General features: G+C 48.9%; 1 protein-coding gene and 1 long non-coding RNA gene across 2 annotated transcripts in view; one reads left to right on the forward strand and one right to left on the reverse strand.

Moving 5' to 3' along the window:
- LOC127060241 (uncharacterized) overlaps window positions 1–22,260 on the reverse strand; it is a 181,822-nt gene that overhangs the window by 78,161 nt on the left and 81,401 nt on the right. The window lies entirely within an intron of this gene.
- On the forward strand, window positions 13,969–15,348 carry LOC103820010 (urotensin-2 receptor). Its single transcript, XM_009094614.4, has one exon. It carries the CDS (start codon window positions 13,969–13,971, stop codon window positions 15,115–15,117), a length of 1,149 nt encoding a protein of 382 aa, XP_009092862.2. The 3' UTR covers window positions 15,118–15,348.

Genomic DNA, 22,260 nt, shown 5'->3' on the forward strand with positions numbered 1-22,260 from the left:
GAACTGAGCCAAGGCCAGCACAGGTCACCCAGAGCCTCTTTGCAAAGAGCTGTGGGATGTCTAATTGCAGTCATTAGTGAACTGAGTCACACACTGCCAATGCAGGCTGGCAAAAGGAGCTCCAAGCCACCAAAATCCTGGAATGTTTTGCTTGCACTTAACACTGGAGGTGTTTAAAGGCTCTCAAGAGCCACCCTCCCCTGCAGCAGGTGCCCAGCCTCTCCCATTTGGGTTCAACACAGGAAAATTGCAAAGTGGGAAGAGCTTCAAGGCTCCCTGGCAGCCCCAGCCCCTGAGCCTGGCTCTTCTCACCCTGAGTGCCCCAGCCTGGACAATCATCTGCTCCCCAAAACCCTGCTAAAGTCAGTGCTGGCTTTTCAGCCCTGCTAAAAAGCACTGCTGGCAACATGGCAACAGCCAGGCTGTGGGCTAGCAAGGATCTGTGGGGATTTGGGTGGCAGGGATGGGCCAGGCTCCCCTCTGCCAGGGGCTCAGGAGGGCACCAGAGCAGCCTGAAGTGCTCTGAGCCCAGCAGATGCCTGGGAAACCTCCCTGCAGCTCTGAGCACACCTTCCAGAGGCAACATTCCCTCCCTGTTTACACGAGGAGGAGTCAGGCTGGCTGTGGGCACAGTCAGGCTGGCTGTGGGCACAGCCAGGCTCTGTAAGCATGTGAAAGGATGCACTTCATTCCACCTGGATCTCTGCATCTGCACGGCCCCAGGGGTGCTGCAGCATGAGACAGGGTGCAAAGCAGGAGGAATAAACAGCAGAAAGCCAGTGCAGCTGGAGCAGCCACTGCCAGAGACAACAGCTCAGCCAAGGGGCAAGAACTGCATCCCCAGCACCCTGGAGGGAAAGGAGAGGTGACGTGCTCAGGGGCTGCAGGCACACAAGAGAATTTCAAACCACTGCTGATTTCTGCACTGAGTGGGGCTTTTTTATCCTTTGGGGTGTTTCTTCAATAGTACAGCTGTTTGACTGTCATGGACATATTTTATGAAAAACCCTTTTGCTAGGATCTTTTCTCCTGAGAAGCTGAGAGACCTCAGAAATGAAATTTAAACAATAATTATCTGCTGCTGTGGAATGCAACAAGTGCATCTTGGATTGGTTTCATGTGGTTATTTTTAATTAATGGCCAATCACAGTCCTGCTGTCTCAGACTGTCTGGTCAGTCAAAAGATTTTATTATAATTCCATTCCTTTCCTTTCTATTCCTTTCAAGCCTTCTGATGAAATCCTTTCTTCTATTCTTTTAGAATAGTTTTAATATATCATTTTATTTTAATACAATATATATCATAAAATTATAAATCAGCCTTCTGAAACATGGAGTCAAGATTCTCATCTCTTCCCTCATCCTGAGACCCCTGTGAACACCCCCACACAGGACCAGTCTGGAAAACAAAGGATGCTGTTCCCTTTGTGTCCCCAATAAAACAACTTTGACACCCAAAACCCAAAGCCCAAAGCCCTCCCCACCTTCAGCCATATGAAGCACCCAAAGGAGGTTCCCAGCCCACTGGGAACAATCTGCTTTAAATGTAAAGCCCTCCAGTTGTGCAGCAGTGGTGCAATAACAATGTACCACCAGGGTATTTTGTGCTGCAGTTTTGTGTTGTTTTCCTGCCATGTCCTCGTGCTGATTTGTTGTAGCTGCTGCCACAGGTTCTTCAGTGCCTTGGCTGGGAAATCAGCAGAGAGAATGAAATATTTGCAGTGAGTCCAACCAGGTGCTGTGTCCACATGCAGAGGGAGGTGAGAGGAACTTTGAAGCATACCAAGTGCTTGAGGAATGAGAGGGAAATCATCTCAGGGAGCCAAGAGGGCACTGCCAGAGCAGCTCAGCATGGATGAGAGCAGGAAGTGTGGGATTTTCAGGGTCCCCAGGATGAAGGAGGAATTGATGAATCTGACTCCATGTTCTTAGAAGGCTAATGCTATATATTATATTATATTATATTATATTATATTATATTATATTATATTATAGATATTATATTATATTATAGTATATTATATTATATGATATTATATTATATTAGATGATATTATATAGATTATAGTATATTATATTATATTATATTATAATCATATCATATCACATTACATTACATTACATTACATTACATTATATTACATTATGCTATACTAATACTATACTAAAGAATAAAGAAAGGATACTTACAGAAGGCTTAACAAGATACTAATTAAAAACTTGTGATTGACTCCTCAGAGTCCCCACACAGCTGGACAGGGATTGTTCATTAAGTAAAAACAATTCACATGTTGGATAAACAATCTCCAAAGCAGCAAAACAGGGAGGAGCAAATGAGATAATTAATGAGATTTTTTTTTTCTTTTTTTCTCTGAGGCTTCTCAGCTTCCCAGGAGAAGAAATCCTGGCAAAGGGATTTTTCAGAAAATATGAGAGTGACGCAGGAAGGGAGGTGGGGTGGGAGCAGCACATCTGGGGCAGGTCAGAGTTCCCCTCGGTGTGGCCTTGAGCACCACAGTGATGCAAATTCAAAATAAGCTGAGCTGTAGCCCAGCAGTCAGTCTAACAGGGGCACAAGGGCATTGCCTGGGCTGCAGGTGGGCAGTTCCATGGCTTGGCTGCACCCCCTGCTCACACCAGGGCTGGGGTGAGCCCTCAGCAACCCCCCCATCTGCTCTGGGCTCCCACTGAGTGGGGCAGCACCTGGAAACAAAAGAGCCTCCAGCAGGTAAAGTGTTACTTTGGCCCAAAGCAGGGCAAAGAAAAGCATTTGGGGACAATCAAACACGCTTTCCAGCTGAGCACCCAGGCCCCTGCTCAGGGTTCCCACTGCTTTGGAGCAGGGAATTAAGGCATTTATTCTGCATTAGAGCCATTTCCAGAGGAATCTCCCTCTGACACAAAATGCCAGCAGCCACTTCCCTGGGAGGGAGGGTTTGCAAAGTGCAGGGGCAAACAAAGGTGGGAAGGGACAGTGGGCAGGGGAGTGCAGCCCCCCAAGAGAGGGAAATGAGAGGAGGAACCACAGGGGAGTGGGGCACAGGTGGAGTGCCACATCCACTGCCCACCTCAGCCAGCACCCTCCAGCCTGTTCCTACATCAGAACTTCCAACAGAGGGACAAACACTGCAGAGCCACCTCCCCTGTGCCCTGCAGGCTCCTCTGCTGTCCCCAGACCTTGTGCTGGTGGCACAGATGTCCCTGCAGAGAGGGGATGGCACAGAGGAGGCATCTGCTCCCTGTTCTTCATCCCAGGAAGCAACATTTTGGGCAAAAATGCTTCATTTAAAAACTGGCACATAGTTTTGAGTCTTTTAACTAGCACCTGTCATTTTTGGCAGTGCTTTTAGCTGCAAGTCTGTATTTTTCAAGGCCCCTGCACAGAGCTGTTCCCACCTGCCTCAGCAGGGAGCTCACAGCAGGGCACAGGGCACAGGAGGTTCATGAGCAAATCCCTGAGGAGAGAGGCTCAGCTGCTGGATTTTGAGGAGAGGAAATGTTGGATTAAGCCCTTTTCTGACTCAGAGATGGGGTAACTGAGAGGTGTTTTAAAAACTTTAATTCTATTTTCAGTGTTACCTGAAGGGTGAGACAATACAAATGTTATAATTCATGCCATCACAATTAGAAGACAGCTACTTCCTAATTACAATACATTATAACTATTTCTTACTAGCTTTTACCACACTATACTAGAAATACCTTAAAACTAATCATCTAAAATTATCCCTCATAAGTCCTACTACAAGACATCTTTCATAGTTCTATTTCTTCAAAGTATTTAGTTTTACTTACAAAAACATCCTTTAAAACTTATTTCTAGTTCCATTTCTCTCTCAACAATGTCTTTCTTATCCCACAGCATTTCTAAGTCAATATTTCTAATCTCAAAGTTTACATAAAAATACATACTATCTGAATCTTCTGTCAAACTTTTAAGAATTTTCTACAAATCCATTTCCCACACGTAAAGAGTTTATCTCACTCAAGCCACCCAGGCAGTGGGTGACCCTGCAGCTCTCTCTGAGCACAGACTGGCACCCAGTGCCACCAGCATGGCAGGGACACCTCCATCACCTCAACCTTGAGAAGACATGGCTGAGGTGCTGGGAAGGATGAAAGTTTGACAAGAAAGTTTCACAGCTTGGCAGAAAGATTTTTGAATGTAGAATCTGAGAATGAAATAGAGATGGAACCAAGTCTTGATACAGAAAAATAATAGATGTGTAAATTGACACTTGCTGAGCCAGTCTTGCAGGACAGCTAAGAAAACAAAGGTTCTGTTGAGTTGGAAAGAGATTTTATGACTTAGAGCAAAGGATAAGCTGACCACACACGAAAAGATGTTTTTACCAAGCAGAAAGAGAGCACAGACAAAAAAGACATGTCGATGTTGCAAGTAGAAAAAGGTGTCAGAATTTTCCACTGCAAGAAAACTGAAAAACAACTTCTAGCTTAAACTGCAATGTACTGACTGTGAGTGACTGGAGAATGGGAACATGAATATGGGAATTCCAGGAGTTATGGTGGGCTAGAGGTAACAGTTCAGGGATAGATTGGTTCTGCTGTGTGAAGATGCTCAGCAAAGCAAAGTATAAAATGCATTTGTAACCTAAACTCAGGGTGTCCAGGCCTGCCTGCAGCTGGAGCTGACAGCTGTGGGCACAGCTCTGTCACCCACGGCCCTGGGCTGCTGTGACACCTTGGGTACAATAAACTGCATTTTGGAGAGCTGCCTGCAGTGCCACATCTCTCATTCAGGCTCTTACACTGAGGGAGCCTGGGGGCCTCATTCCTGTCTGCAGGGAGGGCTCAGAGCAGGGACCAGGCTCTGCTGGGCTGGGCACAGCAATGGCACCAGAGGAACGGGCAGAGACCTCACCTGGACACGAGGAAGAATTTCCTGTGCAGTGACCGAGCACTGGATCAGAGACCAATGTCCCCACCAGTGGGGACAGACAGTGGAAAGAGTAGAGAGAACAACTGGGAACCAGCTGGGAACTTGAATATCACATTTGCATGTGTCCAAGACCATGAGTGTTGGAACAGAGGGATTGAAATGCAACTTTCCTTGGAATGAGAGATGACCAGAGGCCAGGTCTCACCAGTTCTCTTCCTCAGGAGCTGCTGCCATTCCTGGCCACCAGCAGAGCTTCAGGAGGACTTGATCTCAGCACAGCATTGCAAATCCTTGCTCTCCTCTGGGTTGACCCCAAAGTCAGGGCAGATTCTCAAGAGCTAATTGGAATTTCTGTGTGACCAGGAGAACACTGGCAGTTCTGTACTGGGTTGTCCAGAGTGGGCATGGGGTCTCCCTCACTGGAAAAATTCCAGAACCTGGACACACCCTGTGCCCTGAGCTCTGGGATGGCCCTGCTGGAGCAGGGAGGTGGCACCAGATGAGCCACAGTTGTCCCTTCCAGCCTGACCCAACCTGTGTGACTGTGATGGCCCCACACGCCACACCCTGAGCCACAGGGACAAACCCTGGCCAGGGGACAGGCAGCTGGGTCAGCTGGGGCTGCCCATGGCCCAGGGCATCCACTCTCAGCCAGCTGGGATGGTTTTTGGAGGGGGCACAGCCCTGCCCCTGCTTGGTGCCCCCAAACTGCCCCTGGCAGGGGCTGCATGCTGCTGGTGCCGTGCAAGACTCAGGGGAGCACAGTGCAGAGCAGAGAGGGGCTGCAGCCCCAGAGGGGCTCACAGAGCATCAGGAGGACTCTGGCTCAGTTTGGTGATGCTGCCACAAGGGGGAAAAAAGGACTTTATTGACTCCTTTACTGTCTCCTCTGGGAAGTAAAGACAGGCTCTGGAAATCAGACTGAGTCACCACCACTGGGAATGGAAGTTACCCATCAGAGCAAGCAAGGGCAGAAATTATGTGGGAATGTGATTTCTTGTAGAAAAGCAGCTTTTTAAAGCAGCATCTGCTGCTCCAGAGAGGTGCTCCACAGCAGCACCAGCTGTCACCACCCCCCTGTGTGCAGGATGGCAAATGCCACCACCGAGTCCACAGTGGCACGAACTCAGTGCGGTGACATTTGCTGCTCTTTATGCACTGCCAGACAACTTTTCAGACTTCATCTCTTGTCTCCTGTGAGAGGGTTTTGAGAGCTCCAGCAGAAATTTTTGCTGCCAGGCTGGGGATGTGTGCTGCCCTTCATGCTGAGAAAACACCTGGGATCAGCAGCAGCTGGAAATTATGGAGCCTGACTTTTTCCTAACAGACTTCTGGCCCCAGAACACTTTCCTAAATCTTCTAATTCCCAGCTATAAGGGCTGAGGAATACAGAATGGTGTCCCAGGAGGACCCAGGGCTGCTGTTCAGCTGAACAGAGGAGGAGAGGCTGAGGAATGGAACCAAACTGCAAAGGAATGGTGTGGTCAGCAGAGCAGAGCACACAGGTGCTGCACAGGACATTTGGGACAGAAAATAATGGCAAATAGGCTTTTGACTCTAGTCTAGCAACAGCTTCTGGCCCATGGAAGGTGTGTCTCAGTGTGTCTGTATGCCCAGAGGTTTTCCTGAAGATGATTTGATGGATTTCCAGGAGAACTCTGCTGTGATTTTTGTTGTTGTTGATCTCGAATGCTTTGCAATAAAGAGAATTCAGTAACACAATTAAATTCACATAGCACTGGCATAAATCCTCACATCAAAGGGGAGAAAGAGTCTCTTTTGCCTTGTATTTAATAGAATAATTATGGTTATTGCCTGTGCAGTAACTTCAGAAGGCTCCTGTGCAGAACTCCAGCCCTGTAGCAGTGGATGCTGTCTGAATGACTAAACAGAGCTGTTCCATATTTTGGAGAACTCCTGTCTTCACCTAGGATTGCCTGTGCAGCTCCTACTCCAGTTACACAAGATCACAGGGGCTGCCACCCCTGTCTGTAGCTCTGACAGCATCCCACAAATGTTAAAACCCCTGAAACTCAGGGCACTGGGAGATGAGTGAGCACAGTGATTGTCTTGGTTTGGAAAGCCAGGTCTCTGCTAAGGAAGGCAGGAACCTCCCCTGAAATGGAAAATGCAACCCCCCCCCCACTCCGAATTGCTATAAATTTGAAATTAAGGGGCTCTCAGGCAAAAATATGGGAGCAGGAATAACAGTTCTTTACTAGGGAAGAAAATAAAAGGATAAAATAAACAGTGCAGTGAACCAAACCAGCCCTGGCAGAGGCAGAGCACAGCCTGACACCCTGTGGGTCAGGGGGCTGGCAGCAGTGCCACTGGAATTGTGGCTCAGCCCTCCTGCAGTGCCAGGGCTGGTTCTGCTGGAGCAGGGATCCTGGAGCAGGGTGCACTCTGCCTCTGGAGATCCAGGGGAAGAGGCAGCTGCTGCTCCTCTGGGAATCCAGTGGAGAAGCCGTGCTGGTGTTCCAGAATCTCAGATTCTATCCAGGTAGGAATGCTTGGCTCCTCCCTCTGGGCTCCCATCTCCCAGTGGGATGCTGCAGTTCTTATCAGCCATGCAGGGACATTCCATGGCCTGTTATCAGCAGGTGTCCCCTGAGGGAGGAGTGGGTGTGGAAGAGATAAGGAAAACTGCCCCTGAACAGAAGACAGCTGGCACACAGATGGCAAACAGAATACAGCTTGCCTTGGCAATCCAGGACAGTTATCCCTGCTTTAAAGATGAGTTACTAAGGGGAAGAGAAGCAGCAAAACTATTGGAACCAAAATGCAAGGAATTCTCAGAATTTTGGGCCTGTAAGCCAAAGCTTAGAATTAAATGCAGAATTTGGTCTGAGACCTTGGAAAGCCTTCCAAACTCAGGTGCTAGAAGAGAGAATGTGGATTTGTAGTTTAAAGCAGAGACAGGTAAAGCTAAGGAAAGGAAAGTTTAGAGTTTTAGAGTTTAGGGTATAGAAAAACTAAAAGTAGTTGCAGAGGTAAACAAGGAGTTTAGAATGCAGCACTGTGGGTTTGTGTGCCATAACATGATTGGCTAAGAAAGCTCACACTGTAGCATGAGTCCATAAGATTAAATATTTAAGGATTGGATCAAAAACATAAATATCCTTGTTGTCAATAGTGTTCTATTGGTCAATAACTCCTTTAAAGGTCTTGTAACTGAGGGTCTTGTGACCTTCTGAGCCGTGCTGTGAAGATGTGAGCTGAACTCACCCTTCCTGTGTAGAAAATAAGAAAAATAAACCCCATCATCAAAAACAATTCAGAGGTCCTGTCTCAAATTCCTTCCAAAAATCCCCACAAGTGAATTATCACACCAAACTGTGACCACCAATAGCCCTTTTGAGCCAGGGCTGTGAAGCTGACACTGCCCACACTGCTCCCAGCCACTTCTCCTCTGATGACTGCAGCAGGACACAGACAAATGGGAGCCCTGTGGGCACAGAGATATCCTGATGAATGAAATCACAGGTTTCATGTTTTTTGAAAGGTTTAAGTGCCACAAAAGGAAGTATCAAGTTGGGATCCACAGGCCTGGAAAACTGATGGATTACCCAGATGGATTATCCTTCCTCCATCCCACTACTCCTTCCTTGCCCTGGGATGGGTTAACACCAACCCAAGTGGCCCTTTGGGGACAGAGGAGTGACAGGAGTGTGGCAGTTCCAATGTAAGTGCCTGGACAGACACCTGGACACACCTACCACGTGCTGGAGGTGCTGAGCAGAGGCACCCACGTCCCCATCAGCATCCCTGCACTCCCCAGCCCTTTGGGCCACAGGCAGGCTCTAGGAAAGGGATTCAAGGACAGCAGCAGGTTGTGCCTGCTCTGCCTGGGAGGAGGACACATCAATGACCTCCTCACTCCCAGTGGGAGAAAATCAAGCACTTTGCCAATGGCTTCACTCTCTGTGCACACCCAGGAACTGTTCCTGCTCCCTGGAGTCACAGAATTCACAGAATCACTGGGTTGGAAGAGACCTCCAGGATCATCCAGTCCAACCCAGCCCCAACACCTCAACTCAGCCCTGGCCCCCAGTGCCACATCCAGGCTTTGTTAAACACACCCAGGGATGGGGACTCCACCACCTCCCTGGGCAGCCATTCCAGAACTTTATCACCTTTCTGGAAAACACTTTTCCCTGATGTCCAACCTATATTTCCCAGCTGGAGGCTGTGTGCTCTGGTTCTGTCAGTGCTGCCTGGAGACAGAGCCCAGCCCCAGCTGAGCACAGGCACCTTTCAGGAGCTGTGAGTGATGGGGCACCCCTGAGTCTCCTTTTCTCCAGGCTGAGCATCCCAGCTCCCTCAGGGCTCCTCACAGGGTTTATGTTCCCAGCTCCTCTCCAGATTCCTCTGGATGTGCTCAGTGTCCCAAGGTCCTTCCCAAGCCGAGAGGCCAGAACTGGGCACAGCACTCAGGGTTTGGCCTCTCCAGTGCCAATACAGGGGAAGAATGACCTCCCTGCTCCTGCTGGCCACCATTCCTGATCCAGGAAGTTGGATCTTCCTCAGAAGACAGCCTGAGAAGCAGCTTCCATCCCACACTTCTCCAAAGATTTCTAGGGACCAGACACAAAATGTAAAGCCAGAGCACAAATGTACATGTGGGTGTTCAGGCTGGGGTGTCTCAGCCAACCCTTGTCAGAGCTGCTCACATTAGATCTGTTTTTACTGTAAAATCCAGCTTCCACATGGATTTGCTCTTAAGCCAAGCCCTCAGCCCCCTCCAAAGCCTGTCCCTGAGCAGGGCCCAGCTGCCCCACTGTGGGCACAGGCACAGCCAGGGCTCACCAAGCTGTCCAGGTGTTCCCACAGCTGCCCTGGGCAGCTGGACACAAACTGGGCTCCCACTGACCTTAGACACAAGATGCACCACAAGGCACCCAGACTGCAGAGTGCAGAAGGTGGAGAAGACAGAAGCAATGACCTGAGTATCCAGGGAAAGAGGCAGAGGAGGGAGCAGCACTCGGGAGGGATGTGCCAGGGCCAGCTGCTGTGCCAGGCGCTGGTTTCTCCAGGAGCCCAAGGCTGGGAAGTGTCATCTGCCCACTGTGGGTGCCCAGGGAAGCTGGCAATGGGCCTGCCAGCATCTCCCACACACCTGTGTCCTGCAGGAGACACCTGGGAGAGGTGAGTGATCCTCACCTCCCCCGACACAGATCAGGAGTGATTCCCTGCAGTCCACAAAGCAGGAAACTGGGAGAAAGAGCAATCCTATTGTGTGCAAGCAACCAGCACAACGTTCAGCTGCTCAGAAACAATCCAGATTTCAGCTTCAGCATCTCCCAGCACCAGCCCCATCCCAACACTGCTCCGTTTCAAGGAGCTGGGCTGATCTCTGTGTTTGAGTGTGTGAGAAATGAGCAATGAAATGGTTGAGTCTCACAATTATAGGGCAAATATTATGTGTATGTGTTAAGAGAAGTTTTATAAATTTACAGTTGTGTTTTACCCCCTTGTGTTGTTATCAGGGGGTGGCCTGGGTTTGGGACATTTGGGAGGGTTGGCTCGTTACTATGGCAACAGCTGACCTCCAAAAAAGATGTCAGGAAGTGATCTCCACCACTGGGCAGTGAAGAAGGAGTTGATGGGCAGAACTTTGGGAGGGGCAGAAGGGTTAAAAGGCAAAACCTCCATTGTGTGGATGAGCACATGGTGGGGAAAATCCCTTGCTCCCAGCGCCGTGTTTATTTTCTCTATTCAGTCTTCTGTTGTAATTTTTGATAAGGCTTTAATAAACCCTTTTAAAATGTCTGAAAGTGAGTGTCATTTCTCACAAGTATCACTGGGGAAAGGGAACCACCCAGCCCCCGAACAACTTCGGCAATATTTTGTTACTGCCAGCCTGAAATGTCTCAGATGCTGTGGCGTGTGACCCCACTGCACAGATTCATCTCTTCACACGCCATCCAACCCAAATAAACTCCAGCTTCTCTTTGGAATCGATCTCCAAATCAAGGAGCTCCGCTGCTCCCCTGGGCAGCCCACCCACCCTCCCGCAGGAATTTAACCCTCCCTGGCCCTCTCTCCTTCCCCAGCCGTGCTGGTTTTGCTCGAGCAGCTTCAGGAATCCAGGAATTAATTGAGGAATCCAGGAATTCTCCCTCTCCGTGTGCTGTACAGACGGTGCTTTGCCTTCCACCTCTCCTGGGGTGGAACAACCCGAACCTCTGTGATGCCCAGAGCGGGGCAGGGGAGGCGAGCCGTGCTTATCCAACCCTGCTGCTTTAAACAGGCTGCAGCAAAGCCACGCTATGCCTAACGTCACCGGGGAGCAAAAATAGCCGGCACGAGTGGAGGGAGGGGAATGAGAGTATTAAGAGCGCCCAGATTTCAAACATACTTGGCTGGCAGCACGCTCCCTTGCTGCCCCTGCCGCTCCAGATGCGACAGAGCACTGGGATCTCTCACTCTCTGCCTGTGAAGAAGGATTCTCTTCTTTCTGGTTTTTTTTCCCCTCTTTTTCTTTCTTTAAGTTTCAGCTTTGATACTACTAGATAGAATTTTTTATTATTATTTTAGAAACATTTTCTTTCTTGTCGGAAACTTCATCTGCCGGATTTAAAAGCAAGGTTTGAGCAGGAGAAATTCATTTCTGTTTACAGCTGTAAATATGCACTGGACTCCTGTGGGATGATTTCGTAGAGGGAAAGGCAAGATTGGCTGGGAAAATCGCCTGGACCGTAAGGTGCTTGAATGGCTGCTTGGAATAACAAGCTCTCTGTTGTGTGTGCATGTGTGTGAGTGTGTGTTCGTGTACCAGAGCAGCAGTGATGGCAACTTTAAAATGATGCAAGGGCTCCCTTTTGGATTAATTTTCCTCTTCGAGCTCTGTCTGGAGATGGGCAAAGTGTCTGAATGGAATTGGTGCTGTAGGAATTTTATGAATGGAGCAGAAGGCAGGTTCAGCAGAAGAGGAGCAGAGCAGGGAGATGCAGTGGGCTCGGCTCTCTCCAGCAGGAGCTGTCACTCCAGGGAACAGCACAGACAGGCACCAGCATGGCACAAATCTGCTACAAGTCCCTGGGACACCAAATGAGGCAGCTGCAAGGAGGCAGCCCCTGAGCCATGGAAATACGCTCCTGAAAATGAGCTCTCAGCAGCACACCGAGCCCAGAGCTGTGTGTGGGACCAGCTGGAGCATCCCATGCAGAGCTGTTCATTTCTGTGCCCTCCTGCTGTCTGTGAGGCTGAGGAGCAGCCACAGCTCCTGGAGCAGCTGTGTCTCCTTCTTGGGAGACACTGTCACTGCCAGCTCGGACACCAGCATCGATAAAAGGGACAAAGGGGCAGTGGGACAGACTGGCTGCACCTGCCCTACAGCAGAAGGGCACAGCACAGCACAGCAGGACCAGGCAGATTTGGGGCTGCAGGGTCCAAGAAATGGATCTTGATGCTGGTGAAGCTGTGGGCACCAGCCCAGGGCAGCAGGGTCCTGAAGGAGCACTGCAGAACCACGCTCATCTCCCACCTGTACTCGAGGGACTGGGGTGGGAGATGGGCTCTGTGTGTTTCTCTGGCTTTTTTGTACTTTTATCCCAAATGCTAAGCGAGGGAAAATCTCCCTCTGCACTGGATTGTCCTCTCTTATACAGAGCTTTGTATGTCATCTCTGCAGGTGGTAATGGGGAGAAGATGAGGGCAAGTCACAAAGAGGATGAAAATCGTCCATCCTCAAGGGTGACAGAGGTCACTGACAGGGTGACACAAGGGCAGCAGGGGAGGGCCTGGGACTGTAATGTCCTGCTCAGGACACAGTGGGAGGAAAGAGGCAAAGGAGTCAGAGCTGGTGAGGAGGGAAAGGGACACCTAACTCACTGGGAAATGCTGCAAATTCCCAGGATTAAACAAATCCAGCCTGCCCAGTGGAACAAGGCAGAGGGGAGTCTTTGCCTGCTGAGCCCTACGAGGACAAGGCAGCCCAGCACTCCTCTCCCTCAGCATTTTCCAAAGAAAAAGAGACAGTCTGAGTGCTGTAAAACACACAATGCAAATGCACCTCTGTGTGCAGGGACCTTTAGGATGGCACAGGCTTTTGGTATGCCTTAAAATCTGGGCATTTTAGCCACTTGTTCAGCATTTCTCTGAGGAAGGTTTGCTCTCTTTTTGCCTACACCCAGCATGAATTCAGAGCAGCACAGTCCAGATTTGTGCAGCGCTGAGCCTGAGCTGAGCAGAGGCTCCCACATACAGAGTCGTCTCACACCTCGCTGCTCAAGGCTGTTCAGGCAGGTTCACACCCAGCTCTGGCTGAAACAGATCTTTACAGACACATGGACATCTCTGCTGTCACACTGGACAGAGAGAGTGAAAAACCCTGTGTTTACAGACACAGAAATCCCACAGGGAAACTGCACTTTGCTTCATGAGGTGCCTTTTTCTCCATCACTCGAATGCTGTTTGAAACTGCAGGACAGAGGAGGAGCTTCTCATTCAAGGGAAGCTGCTCTGTGAAAACACTGCAGGAATGCTGGACAGGACTGGGAATGCATCACTAACTCAGAACAGACAATTTGGCTGCATATGATAACTCCAAATTTTGTTTTCCCTTTTTCAGGGCCTTCTGCTCCTTCAGACTTAAGAATGTGGCAAAGAGGTTTAAACAATCATGCTGGTAGCTCTAAATCATCGTTATAAATTTAGGAAGGATTTTTTTTTTCCTCCAACCCCAAACTAAGGACTGCAGTAAGTGGTTCCAGTGATCCACACAACCTTTTTTGTCTCTTTTCCATGGGCACACCTCACAGCTGGGCTCTTGTGATGAGAGCAGGGGCCCTGCAAGAGTGGTCTCAGCACTTGAGACCTTTGGTACATTCAGGCAGTGCAGATACGTGTTCAGGGACAGGTAAATTCTAAATGAACTTTTGTGTTGCTCTGGAAGATTTCTAATACGTTGTTTTTGCTGTCTTTCCTCTAGTGGAGAATGCAGATGGTCCTTGGGTGAGACACTGCTGGGAAATGGTTCTACAGCTCCCCGCAGTTCTCAGAGCAGAGAACCCCCTCAGACCCCAGTGACATGAGCAAAGCTTCTGGCATTTAAACCCGGGAGGATGTCCCTAAGTGACGAGCTGGAGAGCCACTTCTCCACCACCCCCTACGTGGTGACAGACACAGGGGAGGGCAGCGTGCTCAGAATCAGGCCCAATGTCTCTGCCAACGCCAGCGGGGACGGCGCCTGGGCGGCCAGCTCCACGGAGGACATGGTTGCCATCTGCACCATCGGGGCCATCCTGTCCCTCATGTGCGTGGTTGGGGTGACAGGCAACGTCTACACCCTGCTGGTGATGTGCCACTACCTGCGATCCTCTGCCTCCATGTACATCTACATCATCAACCTGGCGCTGGCCGACCTGCTCTACCTCCTCACCATCCCCTTCATCGTCGGCACCTACTTCATCCAGAAGTGGCACTTTGGGGACATCGGCTGCCGCATCCTGTTCAGCCTGGACTTCCTCACCATGCACGCCAGCATCTTCACCCTCACAGTGATGAGCACGGAGCGCTACCTGGCCGTGCTGAAGCCCCTGGACACGGTGAAGAGGTCCAAGAGCTACCGCAAGGCCATCGCTGTGGTGATCTGGCTGGTGTCACTGCTGCTCACCCTGCCCATGCTCATCATGATCCAGCTGGTGCAAAGGGACAACAAAAGCATCTGCCTGCCCACCTGGAGCAAGCTGTCCTACAAGGTCTATCTCACCATCCTTTTTGGCACCAGCATCGTGGGCCCGGGGGTGGTCATTGGCTACCTTTACATTCGCCTGGCCAAGATTTACTGGGTGTCCCAGACTGCTTCCTTCAAGCAGACCAAGAGGCTGCCCAACCAGAAGGTGCTCTACTTAATCTTCACCATAGTCCTGGTCTTCTGGGCTTGCTTCTTGCCTTTCTGGATATGGCAGCTCCTCTTCCAGTATTATGAATCCTTCCCTTTATCCCCCAAGGTGATGAAGAACATTAATTACTTGACAACCTGCCTGACCTACAGCAACAGCTGCATTAACCCCTTCCTCTACACCCTGCTCACCAAAAACTACCGGGAGTACCTGAAGAACAGGCAGAGGTCCCTCAGCAGCAGCAGTGGGTACTTCCAGAGGAGGAATCGTTTCCAGAGGATTTCAGGGAGATCCCTGTCCACCAGCAGTCAGCACTGCACAGAGACTTACGTCCTTGCTCATGCTCCTTTGGGAAACAGCAGTGCCTGAAGGTAAAATATATCTCCAAGAACAATCAATACTGACTTCAATGTTGCTTTGATTTAAAGTGCACGTTGTGCAGGCCAAGCCTTGGCAGTGCACACATTTAGTCCAGAGGCTGTGCCGTGTGTCTGTTCTCATTTCTCCAGTGCCACTGATTTGATGCTAGCAGCACTCAGCTGAACATCTATCTAAATAGCCTTTCACTTTTTATCTTTATATTTTATAGCGTATGTCTCCTCAAGTAGCCATCAATAATGAAAGCCCATAACAAGGCCATGATTTTTAAGAGTATCAGCTGTCTCACAACGTTTAAAATTATGTTACCCCCTGAATGGCTGTAGTCTGCTCTTTTTTTCTTTAGCAGTAGTGTTAAATTTGTAGCTGTATGAGGACTGAAGACAATGAAATAAAGAAAAAGCAGCTGATGTTTGTGAAACTCCACGCAGTTTTGCATTTGGGGTAGGACTGGACATATCCAGGGTTGCTTGTCCTGGTTTGGGTGATGCTCACACTTATTCTGCACTGGGCTGGATTCTCCAGTCACACAGGTGTGTGCAGTGGAGTTACACCATGGTCCTTGTCAGCAGCACAGGCTTCCCATGGCAGTGCCACAGGCAGGGAACACTCAGCATCTCCTGCTGCACTGGCCCCAAACACCCAGGAGGAGCAGCATCATCTGCCCTGAGCAAGCATTTCCACCCTCTGCCCTCCTCCAAGGAGGAATTGGGAACCCCTGATGTGCCTGTCCTCAGGGCATCTGCTGGCAAACTGCAATGTCCAGCCTGAGGTACCAGAGCTCCACCTCCAAGTCCAGGGGGAGAGGACAGAGGGAGAGGAGGGGGTTGAGGAGATGTGATTTTCCCTGGGCAGAGCAATGTTCTCTGAAGTGCTTAATAGTGCCAGTTATAAAAGTGCTGGTTCTTGGTTAGGGAGACAACTTGTTCCCTTCCCTGGAAGTGATTTTGCCTTTCTGCTACAAAAACAGTCCTGCTTACACCAATATTACAGTGCCTGTCCTGGCTTTCCCAAATGATGAGGCATCATTAGAATAAATACATAATCTGTGGTGTCTGGAACTTCCCCACTGAGTCTAAAATACCTTCTCTGGGATGCTGCCAACATCCCCACAGGAGACCTCTGCTTGCAGCAGCCCTGCTTCCTCATTAGCAGGGATATGAGGATGCAATGCCAACACAGCCAAGCTACAGAATTGGAACTAAATGAATTCTGAGCAGCAAACTCAGAACTGCAGCGTGAAATCCCTCTGGCAGTGAGCTCTGTTTGCTTAGACTGAGCCTGAATTCAGAATTTAAACATCTATTCCCCTTCAAGGTGTTGAAATGGTCACTGCTCATGGGCATAGGGCAAGATCTGCATGCAGCCTCCCTGGGGAATGCACTTGGACAAGTCATTGTCTCTTCCATGCATGGGCTTGAAGTTTGTTGTGAATGGGGGAAGATTCACTCATGAGAGAGGGCTCTGGTGCATGCAGTTCTGCTGCTGAACTGCTGCAGGAACGGGAAGGGGCCTTTATTCATTCCCAGCCCCCTCCACACACCCCATCAGAGGTGCTCCTCGGGGTCAGGGCAATTTACCTGCAGCCTGCTTGCTGTGCAGTGTGCCAGCAGCTCCCACTTCAGGATCAGCCCCTTCCTGATCTCAGAGAATTCCCAGAATCACTGGGTTGGAAGAGACCTCCAAGATCACCCAGTCCAACCCAGCCCCAACACCCCAATCAAACCCTGGCCCCCAGTGCCACATCCAGGCTTTGTTAAACACACCCAGGGATGGGCACTCCACACCTCCCTGGGCAGCCATTCCAGAACTTTATCACCCTTTCTGGAAAACACTTTTTCCTGATATCCAACCTGTATTTCCCTTGGTGCAGCTTGAGGCTGGGTCTTTCAAGGGGCAGGAATACCATGGGTTTGGCCATTCCCTGTGCTGGCAGTACTTGTTAGCTTGGAGACACATTAGTGAGAGCCCAGTAGAGAGAGTGAAGCACCTTCAAGCCTCTGTGAGGGAGTGGGAGCCCATGGATGGGGTGAAGAGGTTTGTTATGGAGTCACAAAGATTGGAGGAGACCTTCAGGAGCCAGTCCAGCCATTACCATTATCCATTAATCACCACCACATTAACCTTTTCCATTACCATTAACCCCCACCACATGACCCATTACCATTAACCACCACCACCACCACATTAACCATTACCATTAACCACCCCCACCACATGACCCATTACCATTAACCACCACCACCACCACATTAACCATTACCATTAACCACCACCACCACATTAACCATTACCATTAACCCCCACCACGTTACCCATTGCCATTAACCACCACCACCACATTAACCATTACCATTAACCACCACCACATTAACCTTTACCATTAACCACCCCCACCACATGACCCATTACCATTAACCACCACCACCACATTAACCATTACCATTAACCACCACCACATTAACCTTTACCATTAACCCCTACCACGTTACCCATTACCATTAACCACCACCACATTTACCTTTACCATTACCAGCACCACCTCCTTCACCACGTGTCCCCCAGTGCCACGTGCACTGTGCACATTTTGAACACTTCCATTGATCCAAGGATGGTGATTCCACACCTCCTTGGGCAGCCTGTTCCAATGCCTGACCTCCCCTTCATGGAAGAATTTTTCCTACTATCCAATTTAATTGAATATTGGAAAATATCCACATTAATTGGAACCTGCTTTTCACTTGGTTAGTCAGGGGTTTAATATGAGTCAGAATGTAAAGTTTAGCCTCCTTTTTCTCTCTTTCAAATGGCAGTTTTAGCTTCTCCTTGCCCAGGAAGAGCCAGACAAGCTCAGGATGAGCAGTTCCCCTGCTTGTGAAGGAAAGCTGCTGCAGCCTGAGCCTTTAGAAAGCATTGTCCATCTTGCCTAAAATCAGACAGTCAAAGTGACAGGGGGTTTGCAAATCTCAGCTCATCCAGACCTCACCCACCCATGCAGGCAGTGCAGCAGCTACTGAAGATATTGGAGCAGATCTGCTTTCCATTATTCAGTCTGACCCCCTCACCCTCAGCAGCTCTGCTCTGATTCTCTTCTCCAAACCCTCCCCAAGCAATCCATCTCACAGAAAAGCTTTGCAAAACGCCCTTCATGTCTCTGTCAGTGCAGGGAGCACCCTGAGCAGCGTGGTGAAGGCACAAGGCCATGCCAGAGACCAGGGAAAGGAGCTGGGTTCCCTGTTTCCCTGGAAGGACACACAGCCTCAGCCCTTCTCCTCTGAAGCTTGTGCTGTCTCAGCAGGGGCTGGGGATGTGTTTGTCAAACCAGCACAACAAAGCCAAGAGAAAAGGCATCCCCAGGTCAGGGAGTGGCTGTGGGTGATGCTCCTGTCAGTGCTGGGTCACCTCTGAAGGATGAGATGTTTTATCCAAGCCTTTCCCTTCCCACCCCGGGCTGGAGTTGGTTTTGGCTCCTTCAAGCACTCACATCCTTCAGCACTCAGCTCAGGCAGCAATAAGGGAATGGCATTCCAAGCCTGCAGCTACAGGCAAGGCTCTGAGCACTTCCCAAGCAGCTGAGACCCAGCCCTACAACCCAAACTAACTCTACAAAGCACCAGCCATGCTCAGACAACACCAGGGAGCTGCTCTCTGCCTGAAACCAAAGAGCAGCTCAGCCCCCAGAGCCTGCTGAATATTAGCAGGGAGCAGGAGCAGCAGAGAGAGCCAAAGGAGGAACTGCCTCCTCCAGGACAGAGATTAATGGTGTGCTTAGTGATAGCTGCAAAATTATTGTGCCCTACTTAGTCCTCCCTGCACAAACCTATCATCAAAGACCCAGGAGCAGCCCTTTGCATAAATTAAATCTGAAATTGGTGTGAAAGAGTGTCTATCCCTGTGGCTGTGTGTGGTGGTGTTTGCAGGGGTCCCAGGACAAGGGAGGAGATGAGAATCTTGACTCCATGTTTCAGAAGGCTGATTTATTATTTTATGATATATATTACATTAAAAGAAAATGATATATTAAAACTTACTAAAAGAATAGAAGAAAGGATTTCATCAGAAGGCTTGAAAGGAATAGAAAGGAATGATAATAAAATCTTGTGCCTGCCCACAGCCTCGACACAGGTGGCTGTCATTGGTCAGCAAGTAAAAATAATTCACATGCTGGGTAAACAATTCTCCAGATCACATTCCAAAGCAGCAGAACAGGGAGAAGCTGAAGCTTCCCAGCTTCTCAGGAGAAAAGATCCTGGCAAAAAGATTTTTCATAAAATATGTCTGTGGCAGCTGTGGGCTTGCGCAGCTCAGACCTGGCTCTCTTTGTTCATTTTCCCCTGTGTTGTTAGGCCAGGAGTTCTGTCATGATCCCAAATCCTTAAGTCCCCCCATCCCTGAGGTGTTTGCCCCACAGGCTGGAATCACCAACTGAACTCCAGAGAGTCATAGCCAAAACACCAAATTTTTTGCCCATTTAAGCCAGGAAGCATTAACAATGTCTCAAAACTCATAGGAAATGTAATTGTAAATACTCCAAAGTTTTCCAAAAGGGCCAGATCAGTGCTCCTACAGCTAGGAAAGGCCAGGTACCCACTCTGGTGGCTGAAACAGGCAGCAAAGTGCAGCTGGGGCCAGGCAGTGCTCTCAGCTTTGGTCTTTGCCAGCAAAGGATGACGTCTGTGTTTACCCAAATAATTTGCAAATCCACCCAGAAATGTAAGAATCCTTCTGGAAATTCTTTTATTTATCCTTTTTTCCAAATTCTGAATTGCCTCGTTTCAGCCTTTAGGAGGCAAAACAGCACAATTTCTCACTCCAAGGTGAAGCTTTACCCACCAGTTTGCTTACACTTAATTTTAAAAAGCCTTTTTCCATTTTGTTCAGACCACAGGACTTTTGTAAGAATCCAAGCAGGAAAGCAGAGAGCAGCTGTGCAAACCCCACCAAACTGCCAGCCCTGCCCAATTCCCACTGCCACAGGCACCAGCCTCCCTCCTGCTGCCAGTGTCCCACCTCCCCTGCTGGGACACAGCCAGTCCAGAGCTCCTCAGCCTCCAAGCACCCAGGAAAACCTCAGCTCAAGCTCCCAGACAGGATCTGGGCAGTCTGATGCACATTTTGGTTCACTTGCAGCTCAAGGCTGGCTGGGTGAGAGGTGGGATTGCTGGAGCACTGTGGCTCTTGGTCAGCAGCTCAGGGATTACCTGTCAGGACATAATTTATGAAAAATCCTTTTGCCAGGATTTTTTCTCCTGAGAAGCTGAGAGGCCTCAGAAATGAAATATAAACAAGAATTCTCTGCTGCTGTGGAATGCAACAGGTGCCTCTTTCATTGGTCTCATGTGGTTGTTTTTAATTAATGGCCAATCCCAGTCCAGCTGTCTCAGACTCTCTGGTCACTCACAAGATTTTATTATCATTTCATTCCATTCCTTTCTATTCCTTTCAAGCCTTCTGATGAAATCCTTTCTTCTATTCTTTTAGTGTAGTTTTAGTATATAATTTTCTTTTAATATAATATATATCATAAAATAATAAATCAGCCTTCTGAAACATGGAGTCAGGATTCTCATCTCCTCCCTCACCCTGGGACCCCTGTGAGCCCCACCACAGCTGGTCACCCCGAGTGAAGAACAATTCCACATTTGGTGAGCCCCCAGAGGAACATTGCCACAATTACCCCACGGGGCCAGGGGCTGAGGGCTGTGTGACATTGTGTGACAATCTCCAGATTGTCAGGTTGTTGGATTAGGCCCTTCTCTGACCCAGACTTGGGCAACTGAGAGGTGTTTTAAAAACTTTTATTCCATTTTAGGTTTTATGTGAAGAGTGAGACAATACAGATTTTATCATTCACACCATCACAATCAAAAGCCAACTATTTCCTAATTACAATACACTGTAAGTGTTTCTTAACCTCTTAATTACAATACATCATCTTAACCTATCAGTTTTAACCACACCATGTTATAAAACCAATCATCTAAAATTACTCCTCATAAGTGTTATCACTACACATCTTTCATTGTTCTATTTCTCCACAGCATCTAGTCTCATTTACAGGACCATTTTTAAAAACTTATTTCTAATTCCATTTCTCTCTCAACAATGTCTATCCTATTGTATAACATTTCTAAACCAACACTCCTTATCTCAAAATTTACATACAAATATACTATGTTAACCTTCTACCAAGCTTTAAAAATTCTCTACAAACTCATTTCCCACTTCAGGCCATTCCTTTCATTTCTCTGGGGTGAAACTTCTCCATTCACTGTTTGCTTCAGGACATTAAAAGGAGAGGCTGAGCAGAGCTTGGAGAGCAAATCCAGTCCTTGGCAGAGCTGCCTAGGAAAAAACCATTCCTCCTGCCAGTGCTGCCCCATGGGCATCTGCTGTGGCTGCCACACCAGGATGTCTCCTCTGAAATCATCTGCCCCAGCCACGGCTGAGCAGCACACTCAGACTGCCTGGCCTGGCCATTTCTCTTTCTCAAAATGCACAATTAAATCCTGAGACCTCCACACAGCCACTGCTCCTTCTCCAGGTCAAACTCCAGCTCTGCAGTGCAGCAGTGAAGAATTCATTGAAAGAAAAACATCAGACCTTGCCTTGTGCTTTGCTTTGAAGTGACATTTGGGCACCCTGAATGGTGCCCTGTGCAGCTCTGCACCCAGGCCAGCTCTGCAGGGGGATCTTTGCCACCTATTTACTGCACAGGCTGCCATAGCCTGGAACACAGTGTCAGTGCTAAGTCATTCTGACCATTTTTGCACCTCCAAAATCAGCATCTTATCTGCAAGTCCTGCTTAGACCTGATTTTCAGCTGAGGATGCTGATCCAGGCACATCAGAAGTGTGGTGGAATCAACTTAATCAAGGAGACAGAGCAAGAGCAGAGAATGAATTATGCTGCCAGAATATGGAGGGGTATTTGAAAGTGGGCTGGAAATGGCAAGGCAGAGGAAAAGCAGGTGATTTTTTGCTGACTCCCAGTTTTTCAGTGTAGTAAAAATGAAAATTCACTACAAACATTGCAGGAAAAAAAAAAATCCCACATCTCTGAGTGAAAGCTGAGCAGCAGATAATCCAAGGCAGGAGATAAATCCAAATTTCATTCTGGCTTCTCAGGAATAAA

Source organism: Serinus canaria, chromosome 18 (assembly GCF_022539315.1).
Source record: "Serinus canaria isolate serCan28SL12 chromosome 18, serCan2020, whole genome shotgun sequence".
In the NCBI taxonomy this organism is placed as follows: Eukaryota; Metazoa; Chordata; class Aves; order Passeriformes; family Fringillidae; genus Serinus; species Serinus canaria.